Below are 21,804 nucleotides of genomic sequence, written 5' to 3' on the forward strand. Positions count from 1 at the left end.
TCAGGTGGGTTCTGGGAAAGAACAAAGGATAAAGGTCCAGGCCACCCACATACAGGGAGTGGGTTAAGTTCTAGAGAGTGAGGTGACAGCCTTGGTAAAGAGGTGCTATCTCAAGGGAGGGGAGGACAAGGGGAGAGAAGGGCTAGAGAGTGGAGCATCTTGGGTTTGGGCAGCAAGTCACATCGAGGCCTTACCCTCAGCCTCAGAACTCCAATTTGGGTAAACACTCTCAGGAGCTATCCTTGAAAAATGAATTAGTGCAAATCAGAATCTTATCTCCTTTTGATAAATAATGAAGAAAAGCGCAAGACTTTAACACCTTTCCCCCATCCTCCCACTCTTCCCTAGACTAACATCCTACAGATAGCCAAGAAAGAGATTCACACATCCATACCCAGAGTCAGGAGGTGGATCCCAGCTGCAGACACCCACATACACACAAGTTTAGCCATGCCCTTTTATTTTTTAAATGGAGCCATGTGGATGGGGTTGGTGGCAAAGGGGTTCTCACCCCCCACACTGCATTGCTCTTGCTGGGTCTCAGCAGCTGCTGCAGTCGCTGGGATATTCGTCCCAGTGCAGGCCGATGGCATTAATGAGGGAGCCAGAGCGACCACTGATGAATCGTAGCACAGAGTTGGGGTACAAGGGGACAGCATTGAAACTGGTGCCTGTGTCTTTTCCAAAAGGCAGGTAGCGGCCCTTGTCAGTCACGAAGACCAGCTTCCTCAGATAGTACTTGTACTTGCCAGACACCTGGATCACCGATTCCCCAGGGTGCAGAAAGATCTCCTCCAGGTCTCCCTGGCTGCCACCCACATAGTCGCTCCACACCTTGCCATAGCGCACCTGGAGACTGGGGACAGGGTGAGGAGGAAGGAAGCGGAGACACTGAATAGGGTAATGAGAACGCAGGACCTCTTGGCCTCTACCCTGAGACCTTCAAACTGGTGACAGGGATGGTAAGCCTCCTGCCAGTCGCACAGTGTGTGAGGGTTGGGTGAGCCCTTGGGGATCATACAGGGAACTTCAACTCCTCATTTTGACCACAAACAGACTCACAGAGGGGAAACAACTTTCCCAGAGTCACTCAGTAAGTGCCAGAGCTTGAGCTTGAAGTCTAGACTCCCACTGTACCCTCACCCCCACCCGAAAGAAGCAAAGCAATTTCTCAAACATCTGAAAGGCTCTCATGAGGGAAAAGACTTGTCTCTGCTGCACCAGCATGCGGATCCAGGATCAGAAGGATACACATTTTAGGAGAGGCATCCGCAAAGATGGAGGATGCCAGAGGGGGTTTAAACCTAGGGTAGGGCCCTGGCCAGGTAGCTCAATCCTGATATGCATCGTCCCAGTATGCTAAGGTTTTGGATTTGATCCCAGGTCAGACCAGATACAAGAAACAACTAGTGAATGAGTAAATAAATTAAACAACAAATCAATGTTTCTCTCTCTCTTTCTCTCTTCCTCTCCCTTAAATTAATCAATAAATTTTTTTAAAAAAGTAAAATAATAAACCTCGAATGGGGGCCAAACTAGACAATTTCCAGGCCCCTGAGAGTTTATGGTATGTGATTTACCCAGGATCACTCATGTTCGGATTGTAGAGGTTTCAGCAGTGCAGGTCTCAAATCCAAGCCTCTAGCAGCTTTCACATACCATGTTATCCCTGGACTTGTTGATTGAAACAGGTGTGACCCAAAGTGACTGAGAAGTTCCCACTTTAGTAAGATCCCAGAAGGTCCTCAAACCACAGAAACTCAGTGAATCTTACCCTACGATGTAGTATCTGTTGACGCGGACACGGATGGCAGTGATGGGGCCGTCCATCTGGTTGCCAGAATGAGAGAATCGTTGTCCGCCACCGCCTCCATACTCTCCATTGTAGGAGGAGGACCTCGCCTGAACTGGAAGGGAAAGTAAGAGATCGAGGGAGAAGTTCCCTGAGAGCTCAGTTTCTCCCTACCATGCATATTCCTCCCACAACTCAGTTCCCACCACCCCAACCCCGCCTCTGAAAGCCTTGGCTGCCAGCAGGACCCCGTACTGGGCCCCCAGATTCTCACTTACTGGCATTGGCAGAGGCCGATGCACAAAGGAGGGCAAGAACCGCAATGGCCAACATTCTGGGCCTGGAATGGGAAGAAAGGAGAAGGTGAAGATTTACCCTCTTCCTCAGGACTTCATTTACCCAGGCATCCCTGACCTCCAGTTGAGACTCAGACCTAGCTGACCCAGTCTTGGCTTTGAAAGGATGCATAGTCTCTACTCCTGTTCCTCTCAGATACTATCTTCTGTGTCCTTATCCCCTCTGCCTCTCCCTGGTCGGCCTGTAGCCAACCCTCCTCCTCTGTCCCAAGGCAGGAGATCAATCCTAACCCTCTATCTGGATTAAGCTGTATTGAGCGCTGTTCCCTCCTGGCACAAAGCAGGAAAGGAGTTTTCTAAAGAAGTAGAGGACATCTCCAAATCATAGAAATGGTTGAGTGTACCAAACCAGGAGTCTGAGAAAACCTAACTGAAGTCCAGCTGGGGTAGATTGGCCTGATTTATGGGGCATCTGGGGCATAGTTTAAATTCCTAGTTTTACCCTGGTCTCAGAAGGAAAAGAGCATTTTAGAGGTGTGTCTCTGTGTCACCTGAGGAGTGAAGGCAGTCAGAGAAGAGACTGTGCCAACACCAGTTTCCAAGCAGTTCTGGTGGAGGTGGGATAGATTGAAAAGTTGTAGGAGTTGGGACTAGCTCAAGATATTAGATCCCTGGTGCGTAATATATTTGTCATCATTCTTTCTCCACTATCACAAATATGGCCATGTCCACGCCCCTGAGCATCCCAAGTGTCCCCAGTCTTTCAGCTGAGACCCAGATATCGATGCACCTATGACTAACTCCGATCCAGATGCCCCAGTTAACTGACACCCCGCTCTCCCCTCTGCAGTTCAATCCAAGCCAGCTCTTCTGCTCAGCGTGAATTCCCCCTAACTCAAATCCAGGCCTCCTTGTCTCCCCTTAGCTCAGGCCTCTGTCACCCTTTACCTGGCAGTTTCAGATGCAAAGTAACCCCCCAGGATCTTGCAGATCTTTTATACCAAGTCTAAGCCCTCCCCCTGCTCTTTATCGTGTGAACCTCACCTCCTGGGCAAACATGATCAATCTCTTAGGGTCAGTTGTCAGGCAGGGTCTGGAACATTTTATCCAGCCCCTCCCCTTAAGGGTTACAGGTGGCAGGGTGGGGTCCACTCTAGGCCAAAGCCCAGATCTCAGGAGGAGCAGAATAAACTTGAGAAATATCACCAAGCAAAGGGCAAACAGCGTTGGGTGGGCAAAGTCACTAATCACCTCTGGGTGTGGCCTAGGGTTCTCCCTCCTCTATTGGATGTTTACAAGGGCTCTCACCTGCAATCTGTTCTCCTTTTGAATAACATTGCCCTCTCCAGCCTTTAGAAAGGAATTGCACTGCCCACGTCTTATACTTTAGGAGGGCCTACTATTTGCCTGACAAATTTTTTTTTCTGCTCCCCTAGTATTTTATGTGAAAAAGTTCAAACATACAGAAAAATTGGAACAATTGTACAGTGAATACCCATACACCATGTGCATTGTACCATGATTATATTTTGCTGTACTTGCTTTTGTTTTCATCTATCCATCCTCAAACTTATAAACCCTTCACAAATCTTTGAAAAGGGTGACTTGGGACTACAAGTGGACTTTTGAACACGTGTAGATCTCCGGGGACACAAAGAGTCAGTCCAGCGGGCACGTGGGAAGCTGAGGAACTAAGAGTAAACAGGTCCTCTAGCCCAGTGGTCGGCAAACCGTGGCTCACGAGCCACATGCGGCTTTTTGGCCCCTTGAGTGTGGCTCTTCCACAAAATACCACGTGCGGTGCGCACGTACAGTGCGATTGAAACTTCGTGGCCCATGCGCAGAAGTCGGTTTTTGGCCTGGGCGAGTCTATTTTGAAGAAGTGGCGTTAGAAGAAGTAGGGGGTGTCGGTCGGTTGGGCGACGGGAGACGCAGCGCAGGCGTACCCTAATTAAGTTAATAACAATGTACCTACCTATATAGTTTAAGTTTAAAAAATTTGACTCTCAAAAGAAATTTCAATCGTTGTACTGTTGATACTTGGCTCTGTTGACTAATGAGTTTGCCGACCACTGCTCTAGAGGGGCGCAGGGCCCTCAGGCCTCAAGCTGTAGCCTGCACAGGACAACTGTTCCTCCCAGCAGATCTGAAACTTCCCCAGGGTTGATATCAGAGATTTCTTGTCTTTGCAGGCCCTTCCCCTCCAGGATCAATTCCTCTCCACCTAAAATCCCGAGGACTGACTTCTGAGTTCTACTTTATGACCCTCTAGGACTGGTCCTCTAACCCTCTGAGTCAGCAGGTCCTTCCAAGCAGAGAGAAGCATGGAGTCTGTCATTAATGACCACTCCTTACAGGTTCCTCTCCCCTTACAGGCTCCCCACCCCTTACAGACTCACCACCTGGGACTGAGTACTCCTCCTAGAAACAAAGGGAGCCCCATCCCGAGCAGCCGGAAATAGGGTGTGGCTCCTGGCTGGGAGATTCCGGGTGCCTGGAGGACCGGCAAGGATGCCTTGTCTGAGCTCTCCTTTCCAACCTTCTCCAAGTCCTTTGCCAAGACTTTTACCTCATTCTAGCCGTAATGTTCTGTATGTCTCTGTCCTCTCTGTGTTTGCCTCTCATTGCCAATTTTCTCTTGTTAAACAAAAAACATAACTTCTGTGGCTGAAAGCCTTTTTAAAGGACAGGGTTTATTGAGCCATATGCTAGTCAGAAAAGGACAGGTCCTGGAGCGTGAAGTCTAAACCACCAGCAGCAGGGCCAGGTGAAGATAAGCGTGTCTGCTGTCCTGGAGTTACAGAGCTCTGTTACATTATGTTCTGGGGAAGGAAGATGTAAGCTGTTTTGAAAGAATTTACACAGACTACAGATAAAGGGGGGTGGGAAAAGGTGAAGGGGGCAGTTCTAGGATAGTGCACAGTCCATAAGGAAGAAATATTTATTACTCTTGATTAGGTACAGGCGACAGTCCTGAAAGTTCATGCAGATTCAGGATGTGGTGGTGTCCAGTGGTGGCTACAGATGCCTGGACTTGAGTCAAAGCCCTAACACACTCAGGAATGCAGCTGTCTTTTGCTCATTGGCCCACAGCTAATAGTAAGTTAATTGTTTGTGCCTCTTTTACCTTCTGGCAGCCTGTAATTTAATTTGAAATGTTTCTCTTGTCACTCTCCCTTTATGTCTTGATCTTCCACCACATCTCCTGCTCTGAGGCTTTTCTCCAACGCCCCCCCCCCCCCTTTTTTGAAGCTTTTCTTTACATTCCCTCTTTCCTTTTTTCCTTCTGCCATATTTTTTTCCTTCTGTCTCTCCACCTCTTCCAAGCTCTTTCTCTCTTTCCCTCTGTCCTCTCACCATAGGCCATCTCAACTCTTTCTTCTGAGGAGCATATCACGCAGTATGTGACCAGAAACAGGAAGTCAATGATGGCAGCTCAGAAAGGTCTGGGGTGAACACCATGTGAGAATGCCCTCATATTTCCATGCATGACACATCGGGGACCCTCAGAACACGAGCTCCCACACTTGTCATGGGTTCACTCTGATGTACCGATCCCGCCTGTGCAAAGACCCAGAGTCTCCTCCAGGCTGCAGACTGCTCCCTGGGTTCCCCACAGCAAGTCTCAGTCCCCTCTCCAGAGTGGAAGAGATGCCTTTCCTGTGGTGGGAGGAGTCTCCGGGTTCATCCTCCTCAGGTCCTAGAGACAAGGAAGGCCACTGTGTAGTTAATGCTGGTATGTTTAGGTTTGCTCGATGCAGTGCCTGAAAAGCCAGAAGGAAGAAGGTGAAGGCAGCGGGACACCAGGCCCCACTCTGCTTCCACCTCATCAGCTCCCACTTGATCTGTTTCACATTTTTAAAATTGATTTCAGAGAAGGGGGTCAACATCTATGTGAGAGAGACATTAATCAGTTGCCTCCCTTACATGCCCCAAATGGGGATCAAACCTGCAACCTAGATATGTGCCCTGACTTGGAGTTGAACCTGCAACCTTCCAGTGCATGGGACAATACTCCAACCAGCTGAGCCATCTGAGGGCTGGTCGGTTTCATATTTTACCCATATGCTAGCTGTGAGCCTACCTGTCCCTTAAAATCCAGATAAAGTTGCCATAAACCCTTGCCCCGTCCCCAGTCCTACAGGCAGTGAAAGCCCAAACTCTTTCAAAGCTTCCTGCTATTGACAGCTTCCTGCTGTCTCAACCCCTCTCATAGTCTCCTCTGCCCTTTGGCAAAGCAACTCATTCAACACACATTGATGGGTTGGAGGCACTTTCTATAAGATGCTGAAAAGATAGCAAAGAGGAAGAGAGAGAAATCCTACTCGCTAGGCACTTTCACTCCAGTTTGGGCAGTCTGACAAATGAACAACTACATTACTGCATGATATATGCTATAAAAAAAATAAGCAGCCCTAACCGGTTTGGCTCAGTGGATAGAGCATCGGCCTGTGGACTCAAGGGTTCTGGGTTCGATTCCGGTCAAGGGCATGTACCTTGGTTGCGGGCACATCCCCAGTAGGAGGTGTGCAAGAGGCAGCTGATCGATGTTACTCTCTCATCGATGTTTCTAACTCTCTATCCCTCTCCCTTCCTCTCTGTAAAAAATCAATAAAATATATTTAAAAAAAAATAAGCAAAGTAGAGATCAAGGGAGAAATAAAAAACTTCCTGGAAACAAATAAAAATGAACACATAACAACTCCAAATCTATGGGACAAAGCAAAAGCATTCCTGAGAGGGAAGTTTATAGCTCTACAGGCCTACCTCAAGGAACAATAAAAATTTCTAATAAACTAACCCTACAATTTAAAGAATTAGAGAATAATAAGAAAAGCTCAGAGTAAGTAGAAGGAAGGAATTAATAAAGATCAGAAAGAAAATAAATGACATAGAGACTAAAACAAAAACACACAAAAACCCCCCACAAAAGATCAATGAAACTAAGAGCTGGTTCTTTGAAAAGATAAACAAGATTGATGAACCTTTAGCCAGAATCATCAAGAAACAAAGAGGACCCAAATAAATAGAATCAGAAACGAAAGAGTTGAAATAACAACTGATACCACAGAAATACAAAAGATTACCAGAAAATACTATAAACAACTCTATGCCAACAAGCTGGACAATGTGGATGAACAAATTCCTAGAAAAATACAATCTTCCAAAACTGAATCAGGAAGAAACAGAAAACCTGAATAGGCCAATAACAACTTATGAAATGGAAGCAGTAATCAAAAAACTCCCAGCAAACAAAAGTCCTGTTCCAGACAGCTTCACAGGGGAGTTTTATTAAATATTCAAAAAACTAACACCTATCCTCAAACCCTTCCAAAAAATTTAAGAGGAAGAAACACTTCTAAGCTCTTTCCACAAGGTAAGCATTATCCTAATTTGAAAACCAGATAAAGACACTAAAAGAAAGAGAATTACAGGCCAATATCCCTGATGAACATAGATGCTAAAATTCTCAACAAAATATTAGCAAATTGGATCCAGCAATATATTAAAAAGATCATACAGCATGACCAAATGGGACTTATTACAGGGATGCAAGGCTGGTATAATATTCACAAATCAATAAATGTGATACATCACATAAATTGAAAGACAAAAATCACATGATCATATTAATAGATGCAGAAAAAGCATTCAACAAAATCCAATACCCATTTTTATAACTCTCAGCAAAGTGGGAATAGAGGGATCATACCTCAACATAATAAAGGCCATATATATGACAAATCTACAGCCGACATCATCTCAATGGGTAAAAACTAAAACAATTTCCCCTAAGAACAGGAACAAGACAGGGATGTATGCTTTCACCACTCTTACTCAACACTAGAGGCCCAGTGCACAAATATTCATGCACTGTGTGTGTGTGTGGGGGGGGTGCCTTAGCCTGGCCTGTGCCCTCTTGCAGTCTGGGAACCCTCAGGGGATGTCCACCTACCAGCTTAGGCCTGCTCCCTGGGGGATCGGGCCTAAGCTGGCAGTCAGACATCCCTCTGGCAGCCCAGGAGCCTATGGGGTGCAGGCCTAAGCTCACAGCCATCAGCCTGGCTTGTGGCTGAGCAGAGCTTCCCCAGTTGGAGTGCACTGACCATCAGGGGGCAGCTCCTGCATTGAGCGCTGCCCCCTGGTGGTCAGTGTACATCATAGCGACCGGTCGTTCCTGGTCATTCCACCATTAGAGTCAATTTGCATATTACCCTTTTATAATATAGGATAGTATGGGAAGTCTTGGCCATAGTGATCAAATAAGAAGAAAAAATAAAAGGCATCCAAATTGGAGAGGAGGATGTAAAATTGTCATTATTCACAGATGGCATGATATTGTACATAGAAAACTCTAAAGCCAAGCCAATGTGGCTCAGTGGTTGAGCATCGACCCATGAACCAAGAGGTTACCAGTTTGATTCCCAGTCAGGGCATATACCTGGATTAAGGTCTTGATCCCCAGTAGGGGTGTGTGTGGGAGACAACCAATCAATGATGTTTCTTTCTCACAGATGTTTCTATCTCTTTATCTCTCTCCCTTCCTCTCTCTCTTAAATCAATAAAAACATTTTTTTTTAAGAGAAAACCCCAAAGACTCCACCAAAAAACTACTAGACTTAATAAATGAATTAGGCAATGTAGCAGGATACAAAATTACTCAGAAATTGATGGCATTTTTATACACCAATAATGAACTTTCAGAAAAAGAAACTAAAAAAAAAAAAAATTCCCATTTTCCATTGTAACAAAAAAATTAAGATACTAGGAATAAACTTAACCAAGGAGGTAAAAGACCTGTACTCGGAAAACTATAGAACATTGAAAAAAAAAAGAGATAGAAGAGATATAAACAAGTGGAAGAATATACCATGTTCGTGGATTGGTAGAATTAATATAATTAAAATGTCCATACTACCCAAAGCAATCTATAGATTCAATGCAAGCCCTATCAAAATACCAGTGGCATGCCCTAACCTGTTTGGCTCAGTGGATAGAGCGTCAGCCTGCGGAGTGAAGGGTCCCAGGTTCGATTCCGGTCAAGGGCACGTACCTTGGTTGCAGGCACATCCCCAATAGGGGGTGTGCAGGAAGCAGCTGATCGATGTTTCTCTCTCATTGATGTTTCTAACTCTCTATCCCTCTCCCTTCCTCTCTGTAAAAAAAAAAAAAAAAAATCAATAAAATATATATATATATATATTTTATTGATTTTTTTACAGAGAGGAAGAGAGAGAGAGACAGAGAGTTAGAAACATCGATGAGAGAGAAACATCGATCAGCTGCCTCCTGCACACTCCCCACTGGGGATGTGCCGGCAACCAAGGTACATGCCCTTGACCGGAATCGAACCTGGGACCCTTGAGTCCGCAGGCTGACGCTCTATCCATTGAGCCAAACTGGTTAGGGCAATAAAATATATTTTAAAAAAAATACCAGTGGCATATTTCACAAATCTAGAACAAATACTCCAAAAATTTATATGGAACCCAAAAGACCCCGATTAAATGCAGCAATTTGAAAAAGAAGAACAAAGTTGGAGGGATCATAATACCAGATATCAAGTTATACTACAAAACCACTGTAATCAAAACAAACTGGTACTGGCACAAGAACAGGCATATACATCAATGGAACAGAACAGAGAACCCAGAAATTGATACACACCATTATTCTCAATATTTGACAAAGGAGGTAAGATCATACAATGACACCCTAACCGGTTTGGCTCAGTGGATAGAGTGTTGACCTGCGGACTCAAGGGTCCCAGGTTCGATTCCGGTCAAGGGCATGTACCTTGGTTGCGGGCACATCCCCAGTGGGGAGTGTGCAGGAGGCAGCTGATCATTGTTTCTCTCTCATCGATGTTTCTAACTCTCTATCCCTCTCCCTTCCTCTCTGTACAAAAATCAATAAAATATATATTTTTAAAAAGAATCATATGAAAATAAAAAGATCATACAATGGAGTAAAGACAGTCTCTTCAATAATGGTGTTGGGAAAATTGGACAGGTATATGCAAAAAAAATGAAACTAGACCACCAACTTACACCATATACAAGAATAAACTCAAAATGGATAACAGACTTAAATGTAAGTCATGAAACCATAAAAATCCTAGAAGAAACATAGGCAACAAAATATCAGACACCTCATGGAGCAAAATTTTCAGATATGTTTCCTAGGGCAAGAGAACAAAGGAAAAAATAAACAAGTGGGACTACATCAAAATAAAAAGCTTCTGCACAGCAAAAGAAACCAGCATCAAAATGAAAAGGAAACCCACCATAGGGGAGATCATATTTGCCAACGATACATCTGATAAGGGGTTAATTTCCAAAATATATAAAGTACTTATACAGCTCAAAAAAAGGAAGACAAACAATCCAATAAAAATATGGGCAGAAGACCTGAATATATACTTCTCCAGAGGACATACAAATGGCCAAGAGACATGAAAAAATGCTCAACATCACTAGTCATCAGAGAGATGCAAATTAAACGACGAGGTAAAATATCCTTGGGTGAGGATTTAAAAAATAAATACATTTTAAAAAGAAAACAAAGAATTTCCTTATATTTTAGTAATTTAATTCTGTATACTATAGACATTACACATTGTGTAAAAAATTTTGTGGAATAAAGTATCTTTTCAATTTCCAGAAAGAAAAAAAAGAAACAAAGCATAGAAAGCATGAGGAGGGAGGGGTAGGCTCTTCCTCTGCTGGGGCCCCTCTGTCCAGGTAACGTTTGTGGAGACCTGATTGAAGTGGAGAGAAATACAAATATTTGGATGAAGAGTAGGTCAGGCAGAACACACAACAAGCACCGAAGCTCTAAGCTGGAAGTGTGTGGGATGGAGTTAGAAACAGCAGGGAGGGCAGGGTGGCTGGTGTAGGTGAGGGAAGCCTGCAGGAGGTGAGGTCTGGGCAGCAGCCAGTGGGCAGATGGTGCAGAGCCTGGGAGGCTGTGGTCACGAGTTTAGCTTCCTTCTGAGGGTGAGGGGAGCCATTGAAGGGTTTTGCCTTTAAAAAGAATGACTCACTCTGGGTTTTGATAAAGGGAGAATGGCCTGGAGGATGGGTAAGAGCGGAAATGGGAAGCCACAGTAGGAGCCATGTGGACCTTTCCCTGTTTCACTGGGTTCCTCTCTCCTGCCCTCCTGGACTGCCTGAGAGCTATTCCCTCTCTCAGACAAAGCAGCTTTGTCCTCTGAAAGTCTTGGTGCAAATTCAGACCCCAGGCTGAGAATTTGCTCCTTTATCCCCATCAAGGATTTTTGAAAAAATACTAGTATTTCCAAACAATGGCATATACGTTTCCTGTTTAAGGAAAAACAACTCTCTACCTCCTCACTTACACATTGGGCCTCCACAGCAGTTTCATTTGAACAAAGGATTTTATCAGAAAAACAAATGTGAACATTGCTTTTCTGTTCACCCTTCACTGTTCCAATGATTAGTCTAGCGAGCAAAAGTGACTTCACTAAGTTGCAAAGAGGATCCCTCCACTCCCTACCCTCGTGTGCCCTATTTCTGTGGTTTGCTCATACTTCTCCAGCTATCTAAAATGCTCTCTTTCTGTCTACCTACTATCTTTTGCCCTCAAGACATTCAGCCCATACCACCACCATCACCACCACTCCCTTGCACCCACCACCCAGCCTTCTCTCACAGACTCCTCGGGTCTCTTCTCTTCCCAGCCCCTCCCCTTCAAACAGAATTCCTCCTTCCTTTCCCTGGTCTCCAGCTGTGCTTCTTACATCACTAGGCTGGTCTTAATTACCCTGCACTGTAATTTATCTGTTTACATGGAAGCCTCCTCTAAAAGCAGGAGCACATCCTAAGGCAGGGACTATCTTATCCATCTCTGAATTCCCAACTCCTGTATCTCACCTAGCACAGAGCAGGTGCCCCATAAATGACAATCAGGTGTCTTGCAGTGAGACTTCTGTCAAATGCTCCTCCACACATCTGTGTCTCTCCTCTTGCAGGCTTGGATTTGGGTGTTTTTTTGGTTTCTTATTTACAATTCCTCTGGAGAAACTGTATTCAGAAGAATACTGGACATAAAAACAGAATTCCAGGTCGAGGTCTATCCAACACTTCTTAGCTGTGTGAACTTAGAGAAGTCACTTCATTCTTTGGAGCCTTTATTTCTGCATTTGTAAAATGAGAAAAACAAGTCTCAAGAGCAACCAAAATCTTCAAGGACAGTCTTTTTCAAACTGTGGCTCATGTATGTTGTTAATTTTTAAAAAAATATATTTTATTGATTTTTTAACAGAGAGGAAGGGAGAAGGATAGAGAGTCAGAAACATTGATGAGAGAGAAACATCGATCAGCTGCCTCTTGCACGCCCCCTACTAGGGATGTTCCCGCAACCAAGGTACATGCCCTTGACCGGAATCGAACCTGGGACCCCTCAGTCTGCAGGCCGATGCTCTAACCACTGAGCAAAACTGGCTAGGGCTTAAAATTAAAATATAATTGACATATAACATTATATTAATTTCAGATGTACAACATAATGACTTCATATACATACTAGAGGCCTGGTGCACAAATTTGTGCACATTGAAAGGAAATTAATTAGAAGAAATATTTTAATATCTCTATTCGCCCTTTCTCTATAATAGGTCAACCAAATTCACGGTCGACAATGACAAAACAAAACACATGCATGTGATTGGTGCCAGTGAGAGCTTTATATGTATCACGCATGCACGAGCCAACTTAGCCATATATATATAATAAACTTGCTTAATTAGACCTAATTTCTGATATAGCTAAACTTTTTCCAGCCCAGTGAAGCACCCCAACTTCTCTTTCAGGAAATTGTCAGCAACACAGCAGTAAATATCAACACAAAGCAGATTATTATTGTAGATTTTGCAGGGAGAACAACGGGTAAAATATTTAACTGCAGCAGTGTTTGACTATATTCTGCACAGTGAGAAAACCTGAAGTCATTTTCAGGGTCCACCATTTCTTAGTTCTTTTCAGTTGGGTCAAGTTTCTAAGCTTTCTAAATCTCCATTTTCCAGCTAATGAAAAGAAAATAGGATTCCACTGAGTCTCCTATCTACCTACTCCAGGACTTCTGTGAGGATCAAATGAGATGAGGCACAGAAAATGCTTCATAGACTTTGGTTAAAGTGTGAAATGTTTGCACCTGGCTATAAAGCAAGTCGTGTTCCTCGACTGAAGAAATGCGAGGAGGCTAGTTGTCACTAGGGAGAGGAAGCTGGGCATTGCTACGTGACATCATTACCCAGGGCCCACAGCAATCATTTCCGGGCTGGGCTGGGCTGTGGGCTGCATTTTGTTGGCTGTGATTTAGTAGGCTTTCACTTCAGGGTGGTGGCGGGGCCTCTGTCCCACTTGGGGGAAGCCGAGTGTTGCTTTGTGGGTGCTGTTTCTCTGTGTATGTCACAGCAGCTCCTGCATTGAGAGTCTGCACCCTGGTGATCAGTGCGCAACACAGTGACTGGTTGGACGGTCGGAAACTTAGCATATTAGCCTTTTATATAGATAGATCATGCTACAAAATGAGTTAATCATTTTTTAAATTGGAAACCTATAGCAATGTACTAAGAATTCACAGACAGAATATCCTATATAATAAAAGCATAGTATGCAAATTGTCCCCTCAACTGGGAGTTGTCCAGGAGTTAGACCAGGGGGTGGGGCCGGCTGGGGGAAGGGAGGGAAACCCTGGCTGGTGGCAGGGGTAGGCAACTGGGGGAAGGGAGGGAGTACCCAACCAGCAGCCGGCAGCCGCTAGGGACCCTACAGTGCACAAGTTTCATGCACTGGGCCTCTAGTTGTATTATAAAGAGACATGGGCTTAAAGTAGCAGTTCTCAAACTGTGGGTCGCGACCCCTTTGGCGGTTGAACGACCCTTTCACAGGGGTCGCCTAAGACCATCCTGCATATCAGATGTTTACCTTACGATTCATAACAGTAGCAACATTACAGTTATGCAGTAGCAATGGAAATAATTTTATGGTTGGGTCACAACATGAGGAACTGTATTTAAAGGGCCAGAAGGTTGAGAACCACTGGCTTAAAGACTGATTCCCGTCCTTGCTTCATGACCTACTAAGTTTCTTCACCTGTAAATTGGAGATCATGAGAACAATCCATTTTTTGTCAACCTTCTGGTAGAGACCTGGCATGTGGTAGGCACTTAATAAATGTCTATTCTCTTTCCACTGCAGACTTCCACAAAACAGCCTTACTTGCCTGGCCAGTGTGGCTCAGTGGTTGAGTGTCAACCTATGAACCAGGAGGTCACAGTTGGATTACCAGTCAGGACACGTCCGGTTTTCAGGTTCAATCCCCAGTGTGGGGCACGCAGGAGGCAGCCAATCAATGATTATCTCTCATCATTGATGTTTCTATCTCTCTCTCCCTTCCTCTCTGAAATCAATCTATATATATAAAAGCCTAAGAGACTGTTACACTGGAATGACTGGAACGACCGGTCAACCGATCACTATGATGCACACTGACCACCTGGGGGCAGATGCTCAAGGCAGGAGCTGCCCCCTGGTGGTCAGTGAGCTCCCACAGCAGAGCGCCACTCAGCCAGAAGCTGGGCTCACAGCTGGTGAGCGCAGCTGTGGTGGCTGGAGCCTCTCCCACCCCTGCAGCAGTGCTACCGAGCGGCTGAGGCGACAGGTGCAGTGGAGCTGGGATGAGCAGCAGCAGAACTGTGCCTGGCCCTGGTTGGGGCTCCTCCCTAGCCATCTGCTGCTTCAGCACTGCTGCATCCCCCCTGAGGGGTCCTAGATTGCGAGAGGGCGCAGGCCAGGCTGAGGGACCCCACCCGTGCATGAATCCATGCATTGGGCCTCTAGTAAAAATATATGAAAAAAACAACATACAAAACAGCCTTTCTTTTTGGTCTCTCACATAAAGTTGATCTGGGCAGCCATGATCTTTCTCACAGGTAGCTTTATTTCTATTTTTTTAAAAATATATTTTATTGATTTTTTACAGAGAGGAAGGGAGAGGGATAGAGAGTTAGAAACATTGATGAGAGAGAAACATTGATCAGCTGCCTCCTGCACACCTCCCACTGGGGATGTGCCCGCAACCAAGGTACATGCCCTTGACCGGAATCGAACCTGGGACCCTTCAGTCCGCAGGCTGACACTCTATCCACTGAGCAAAACCGGCCAGGGCAGGTAGCTTTATTTTATGACTTAGCTTGACTTCAGATTCTAGAGATGTGTCTGGTCTGGTGTGGCTCAGTTGGTTGGGCATCGTCCCGTACACCATAAGGTGGCGGGTTTGATTCCCAGTCAGGGCACATACCTAGGTTTTGGGTTGGTGAGCATGTGGGAGGCAATCGATAGATGTTTCTCTCTACCTTTCTCTATCTCTAAAAAAATAACAAAAAAAACAGATTCTAGAGATGTTGTCAAATGCATAGTAAGACTTGAAAATGAATTTTATGTAAGTTGGTCTGGATGACTGAAGGGAATATGAGTTTAATTTCCTTTTATTGAGGGATAGTTACATGGTAACTTTTTTTAAAAATATATTTTATTGATTTTTTATTTTATTTTATTTTTTTACAGAGAGGAAGGGAGAGGGATAGAGAGTTAGAAACATCGATGAGAGAGAAACATCGACCAGCTGCCTCCTGCACATCTCCTACTGGGGGTGTGCCCGCAACCAACGTACATGCCCTTGACCTGAATCGAACCCGGGACCTTTCAGTCCACAGGCCGACGCTCTATCCACTGAGCCAAACCGGTTTCGGCTACATGGTAACTTTTTAAAAAAAATACATTTTTATTGAGTTCAGAGAGGAAGGGAGAGGGAGAAAGAGAGAAACATCAATGATGAGACAGATAATTGAATGGCTGCCTCCTGTACGCTTCCCACTGGGAATCGAGCCCGCAACCCATGCATATGCCCTTGACCGGAATCGAACCCGTGACCCTTCAGTCCTCAGGCCAACACTCTATCCACTAAGCCAAACCAGCTAGGGCCATGGAAACTTTTTAAGCCTCCTCCTCATTTTTTGCTTTCAGTCTTCAAGTCCTTACAGAATTGTTTGATCCACTGCAACTCCTTTTTCCCTTTGTTTAGCTTATCTTCCCTTTGTTTCCTTTCTCACAATCACTCTCTAAACATATGACAATATAATATTAGAAGAGATGAAGTCCCCATCCGTCTGGGCTGGTTGAACCAGCCAGATCCAGTGCTCATATCTGCTGGACAAGCTGCTGTCAAAGTGGGAGTGAGCTGAGGTCATTCTACCAGGATGCACTAATTTTTGCTTTGTGTCAGGAAGAATTTATCTAAAAATATGAGCAGATCTGGCCTCCTTTATATATATATCACATGAGATTCAAACAGTCATCTGCTCTTGCACATGGAGTGTTCCACAAGTGCATGAAAAGGGAGCAGTGTGGAGAGCTGCTGAAGAAAACCGGCTGGCTGTGTGCAGACCCAGCTGCTGCCACTCAGAAGCCAGCCATGTGCCTGGGCCAACTTATTTGACTTCTCTCTGCTTGTTTTCTCGTGGGGAGAGAGAGAGAGAGAGAGAGAGAGAGAGAGAGAGAGAGAGAGAGAGAGAGAAACTGTACCTATCTCTCAGGGTTGCTGTCAGAATTTAATGGTAATGAGAGTAAAGCTCCAGCAGATGTGTGCGTGGTGAGTGCCAAGGAAGTGTTTCTATGTGAGTCAAGTGAGCACAAGTAAATCATGTATTGTTAGCATTCCACACACAGGCTTCAATCTTGTTTTTTTCCTTCTCAATTGAAGATACTAAAGACTAACTTGATGGGGAACATAAAAATACATTTTTGGGAGGGGTCTAGCAATCTGACTCTGCACCTAGTTAATCAGTATCCCTAATGCTAACATTGTTATTAGCCTATAATCAAGTCACTGCCCCTTTCTTAATGATCTGGTCTTCACGATCTGTTTACCTAGATACTCCCATTTTACAGAGGCCATAAACCGTGAACCATACACAACCCCTGGAGGAGGTTATCAGTGCTGGCGCCAGGCCAGGCCTTTAGGTGTGGTCTCATGGCCCCCATCCAACACGGGATTTTTTGCAAAGCCCGAGAAAGGTCTGGAAGTCTCATCATTATTTGGGGGACAAAGAAACCAAAGGGTAGAAAGAGAAAGCTTCCTCCATATTGGGGGGCTCAGGATTTGGAAACAGGCTCCCCTGAGTCACAGTACTAGTACATCTGGAAATAAATGGGTTTTTCCTGTATCTCTGAGTACTCCTGTATGTCTATTTTCTGGTCACTGGTAAATTCTGTAACAAACTAAAGCCCAGTGTATGTCCAACTGAGGCCAGAGTCACTGACTTTAGCATCCACAATACTTCTCAACTTGGCTCCTATTGTGCCAAGGTTATGAGATCTCATATCTTTTCTCTAGTATCATCACTTTTTCATGTCCACTCAATTTATAAAATAAGGGCAAAATGCTCAACGAACCACAGAATACTGATACACAGGCAAAGGTAGCCTGAACCTAATGCAATCAAAGCATTTGCAGAGGCCACTTGGAAATGGAAATGAAGCTTCCTGCCCTAGAGGGGCTCAGAGCCACTTGCGGGGCAAACCAAAGGCACAGCCCTGCCAGGGCAGTGAAAGATCAGGGTGAGCTGATCAGGTCAGTCCGACACTGAGGAGGGAATGAGGACCCTGCCCATGGCCAGGGAAGTTGGTCACAGATGCCAGGACTACAGAGTGAAGAGAGAGGCTGGCCGAGGCCTAGCTCTACCATTTATCTTGGGCAAGTTATTTAAGTCTCTGAACCTCATTAGTAAAAGAGGGATAAGATCCATTTCAAAGGGTTGCTTTAGAGCAGTGGTTCTCAACCTTCCTAATGCCGCGACCCTTTAATACAGTTCCTCATGTTGTGGTGACTCCCCAATTTCATTGTTACAAATTGAACATAATTAAAGCATAGTGATGAATCACAAAAACAATATGTAATTATATATGTGTTTTCCGATGGTCTTAGGCGACCCCTGTGAAAGGGTCGTTTGATCCCCAAAGGGGTCACGACCCATAGGTTGAAAACCACTGCTTTAGAGGTTTAAATGAGATATAAAAAACTGTGCTTAGCAAATTGCTGGGCACATAGAAGATGCACAATCAATTATGGCCAGAACAGTAGCATAGGAGGAGAGGAGAATTTGAACAAAGTAGGAAGAGCAGCAGAAGGACAAAGTGGGACCATCTTCCTTCACTACAGAAGGTAAGTATCAGGGCAGATAAGGCTGCAGGAACCGGAGGAAGCCAAGAAGAATCCCCAGGCAGGCCGTGAGTGGAGCCAAGAGTTTATTTTCTGATTACTAATCTACCCTTGCTGGGGTGGGGATCAGGGGCAAATGGGGCCAACCCCACTCTCGGCGGCTGAGAATCAACAAGGAAGAGAACTGGGGCTCCTGCTGTGCGTATGGAGAAGGACGAGGCTATCGGTTACTGGAGAGAGCTGATGGAGCTGGGCAGGGCTCTCTAGGGAAGCTGTGAAAGGTTTGGAAGAGCAACTGTATGCAGGTAAGGAAGAGAGAATTGTCCAGGTCCATGTTACAGGATGACAGGAAGCAGGTAGAGTTGGAGACTCCAAATGTGGTGAGTTGTGTGATTTCCTCCAATAGATTTTCTCTCTAATCTGGTATAGGACAAAAGGAAGCTGATTATATTGGTCCAGGGAAAAGGATTTATGAGGAAGGGGTGGCAGAAGGACTAGGTTGACAAGTGCTGGAAAGAGAAGGGCTGAAGCACTGCGAAGTCATGGACTATAAAGTCAAAGTTATAGAGGAGGTGGAGTGAAGTCGGGGGGGGGGGGGGGGGGCGGGGGGGGGGGGGCGGTGAGCAGTCAGAGATGGACTCCAGGAAAAAGAAGTGTCAGTAAGATGGACCAGCAGGTGGAGCAGGAGGAAGGTCAGGCTCAGAGCCTGGGGAATTTGATGGTCAATGTAGAGCAGTCTTGTATGGTATCAGGTTTAAGGCGGGCCCCTAATGTGAAGGGGCAAATCCTTAGTGATCTTTCAAAGATAAGAAGCAATGTTAAATCAAGGTGGAAGGGGCTCCAAGTGTTGATCCTACTGTATGAGGTGCTTTATATAAACTATCTGATATTATCTTCCCAATAGTCCTTCAAGTTGGTGATTTGTGAAAAAATGGTAATGGCACAAATTAAAGCGATTGCCAAAGGTCTCACAGCTGTTAAGCCTGGCAGCTCAGATTTAATCCCAGGGTTGACTGGTTCCAAAGCCCATGTGCCTTTCACCTCCCCAGATTTCCACAAAGAGTGGCACTTGAGACCTTTCTAATTCATTCTCATCGTTTTTCACAGCTCTCAAGGTTGGAATCTCTGATCTCGGTGTGTTGGGCAGCCAGGTAAGTGAGATCTGGCAGGCCCCGAGCAGTGATGAAACTCTCTTGAGCTCCACCCTGTCTTTATTCCATGATGGCAGCAAGCTGGCCCTGGGTGAGGCTGGAACTCTCAGCTGGGCTGGACCCCACTGCAGAGAGGGCAAGTGTGACGAGAAGAGCAACAGGAAGTACCTGCGTTCTCTTGTTGAAGCTCTGAGTTTGTTTCATGTGATTGCCCTGCTCAGTGAGTCATTCATTTAGTGGAAGGAGGATGTTGGAGATGGTCAGATCTGGGTTCAGATTCAGCTCCAGCACTTGAGTTGTGTGACTTTGAATGAATGACCTTGACCAACTTTCTCAGTTGGCTCAGAATTTCAAGGTTTTCTGGGACAGGGAACCTTCCGTTATAAAACCAGATATTCCCAGGCAAATGGGACAGTTAGACACCCCAAACAAGCTACTCAACCCCATTATGTCTCAGTTTCTGAGTATAAAATGGGGTTATCTGTGGCCTATTTCTCTGCTTCTTACCACCTGGTGGTGTACTTTTCAGAGAACACAGGAGCTGGGAGCATGGTTTAAATTCAGTCTGGTCAAGAGAAGTTTAGGATTGACTGCATGCTCCTGTATCGCTGAGGCTGAACTTCTGAAGTGCAAAGCCACTTTCTTCAGCATTCTGCTTGGAGCTCTCAGCTGTTGCTCAGGTTGCAGCCTGAACCATGAGTCAAGAGCCTCCTGAGTTGATCACCTCCCAGTTGTTCCTGGCTGTTGCTTTTTGTTCCCAGGTGAGTGTGGCAAGGTCCAAGCACACCATGCTCAGTAGGCAGTGTTGAGATTGGGGTTAGTTGTGTGTGAATGAAAGCAACTTGAAACAGAAGATCCAGAAGTCCAGTCACGTTAACATTGCATAAGAAGAGCTTTATAGGCTTCAGCCAGGATGGGTGGCATAAGCATGGCAGGAAGAGAGCAAAGTCTTCCCGAAGTTGTCTCCCCTGGTACCTGCTATTGATTCTCTTTCTTCCTGAAATTGGTGGCCTCCACATTTTGCCCAGGAGCCAGGTTCATAGTTGTACTCAACAATGTAGAGTGAGAAGGTGTGGAGCTTTTGTTCCTGTAGGAGGGTGAGTTCTAAGCAGAAAGTAACGCCCTAGCCAATTTAGCTCAGTGAGCATCAGCCTGCAGACTGAAGGGTCCCAAATTAGATTCCCGTCAAGGGCACATGCCTGGGTTGCAGGCTTGATCCCCAGTAGGGGGTGTGTAGGAAGCAGCTGATCAATGATTCTCATCATTGATGTTTCGATCTCTCTCTCCCTCTCCCTTCCTCTCTGAAATCAATAAAAATATATTTTTTAAAAAAGTAAAGAGAAGTGGATGAATTCAGCAGATGTAAATTTAACCATCCACAGTTCCTCAAAAAGTTAAACATGGAGTTACAATGTGACTGAGAAATTCTCCTAAATCTATACCAAAGAGAAATTGAAAACATATATCCACACAAAAACCTATACATGAGTGTTCATAGTAGCATCTATCTATATATATATATAAAAGCCCAAGCAACTATTTGACCAGTAGCTATGACACACACTGACCACCAAGGGGCAGATGCTCAATGCACAGGCATGGAAACATGGAACAGACTGATAAATCTCAGCGGGAAGGAGGTCGGGGGAAGGTCGGGAAGAGACTAACCAAAGATCTTATATGCGTACTAGAGGCCTGGTACATGGATTCCTACACCAGTGGGGTCACTCTGCCTGGCCTGCAGGGATTGGGCTGAAACCTGCAGTCTGACATCCCCCAAGGGGTCCCAGATTGTGAGAGGGACCCCACTGGTGCACAAATCTGTGCACCGGGCCTCTAGTTACTTATAATAGCTAAAAAGGGTAAACAACCCACAAAAAAGGGGGGAAACAACCCACAAGTCTATCAATTGATAAATGGGTAAAAATGTAGTACATTGATACACTGGAATATTATCTATAATAATAAAAGTGTAATATGCTAATTAGATTGGGCAGCCAAACCACCTTCCGGATGACCTTCCAGATTGTGAGGGCTGCTGCTGCCAATGGGGCTGAGGCAGCAACAAGGGTTGCTGCTGCCTCAGCCTTTGGAGCTCCTTGCATGAATTTCATGCATCGGGCCTCTAGTGCAGCTATAAAAAAGGAATGAAGTATTGATTCAGACGATGGCATGGATGAAAAGACAAAAGGCCACATATTATATTATTACACTAGAGGCCCGGTGCACGAAATTTGTGCACAGGTAGGGTCCCTAGGCCTGGCCAACGATCAGGGCCGATCAGGTTCCCCATCTCCCCATCTCCTCCTTCCTTCGCTGC

The 21,804-nt window shown here is 45.3% G+C and overlaps 1 protein-coding gene across 1 annotated transcript; it reads right to left on the reverse strand.

The window, feature by feature from the left end:
* Nucleotides 1-443: 443 nt before the first annotated feature.
* On the reverse strand, nucleotides 444-2,162 carry ZG16 (zymogen granule protein 16). Its single transcript, XM_070411646.1, has 3 exons — nucleotides 2,071-2,162; nucleotides 1,775-1,907; nucleotides 444-856 (listed from the first exon to the last, which is right to left on the reverse strand). Exons 1-3 carry the CDS (start codon nucleotides 2,123-2,125, stop codon nucleotides 541-543), a joined length of 504 nt encoding a protein of 167 aa, XP_070267747.1. The 5' UTR covers nucleotides 2,126-2,162; the 3' UTR covers nucleotides 444-540.
* Nucleotides 2,163-21,804: the final 19,642 nt, after the last annotated feature.

The sequence above is a fragment of the Myotis yumanensis genome, unplaced genomic scaffold, assembly GCF_028538775.1.
Source record: "Myotis yumanensis isolate MYYU_CA2020_CCGP unplaced genomic scaffold, mMyoYum1.0.hap1 SCAF_4, whole genome shotgun sequence".
In the NCBI taxonomy this organism is placed as follows: Eukaryota; Metazoa; Chordata; class Mammalia; order Chiroptera; family Vespertilionidae; genus Myotis; species Myotis yumanensis.

Excerpts from the sequence above, each read along its gene's own strand:
- ZG16 (XM_070411646.1), bottom strand. The coding sequence starts at position 2,125 with ATGTTGGCCATTGCGGTTCTTGCCCTCCTTTGTGCATCGGCCTCTGCC. Across the intron at positions 1,908-2,070 it reads ATCGGCCTCTGCCAATGCCA|TTCAGGCGAGGTCCTCCTCC; the intron begins GTAAGTGAGAAT and ends TTTCCCTTCCAG. Across the intron at positions 857-1,774 it reads AACAGATACTACATCGTAGG|TCTCCAGGTGCGCTATGGCA; the intron begins GTAAGATTCACT and ends CCCTGTCCCCAG.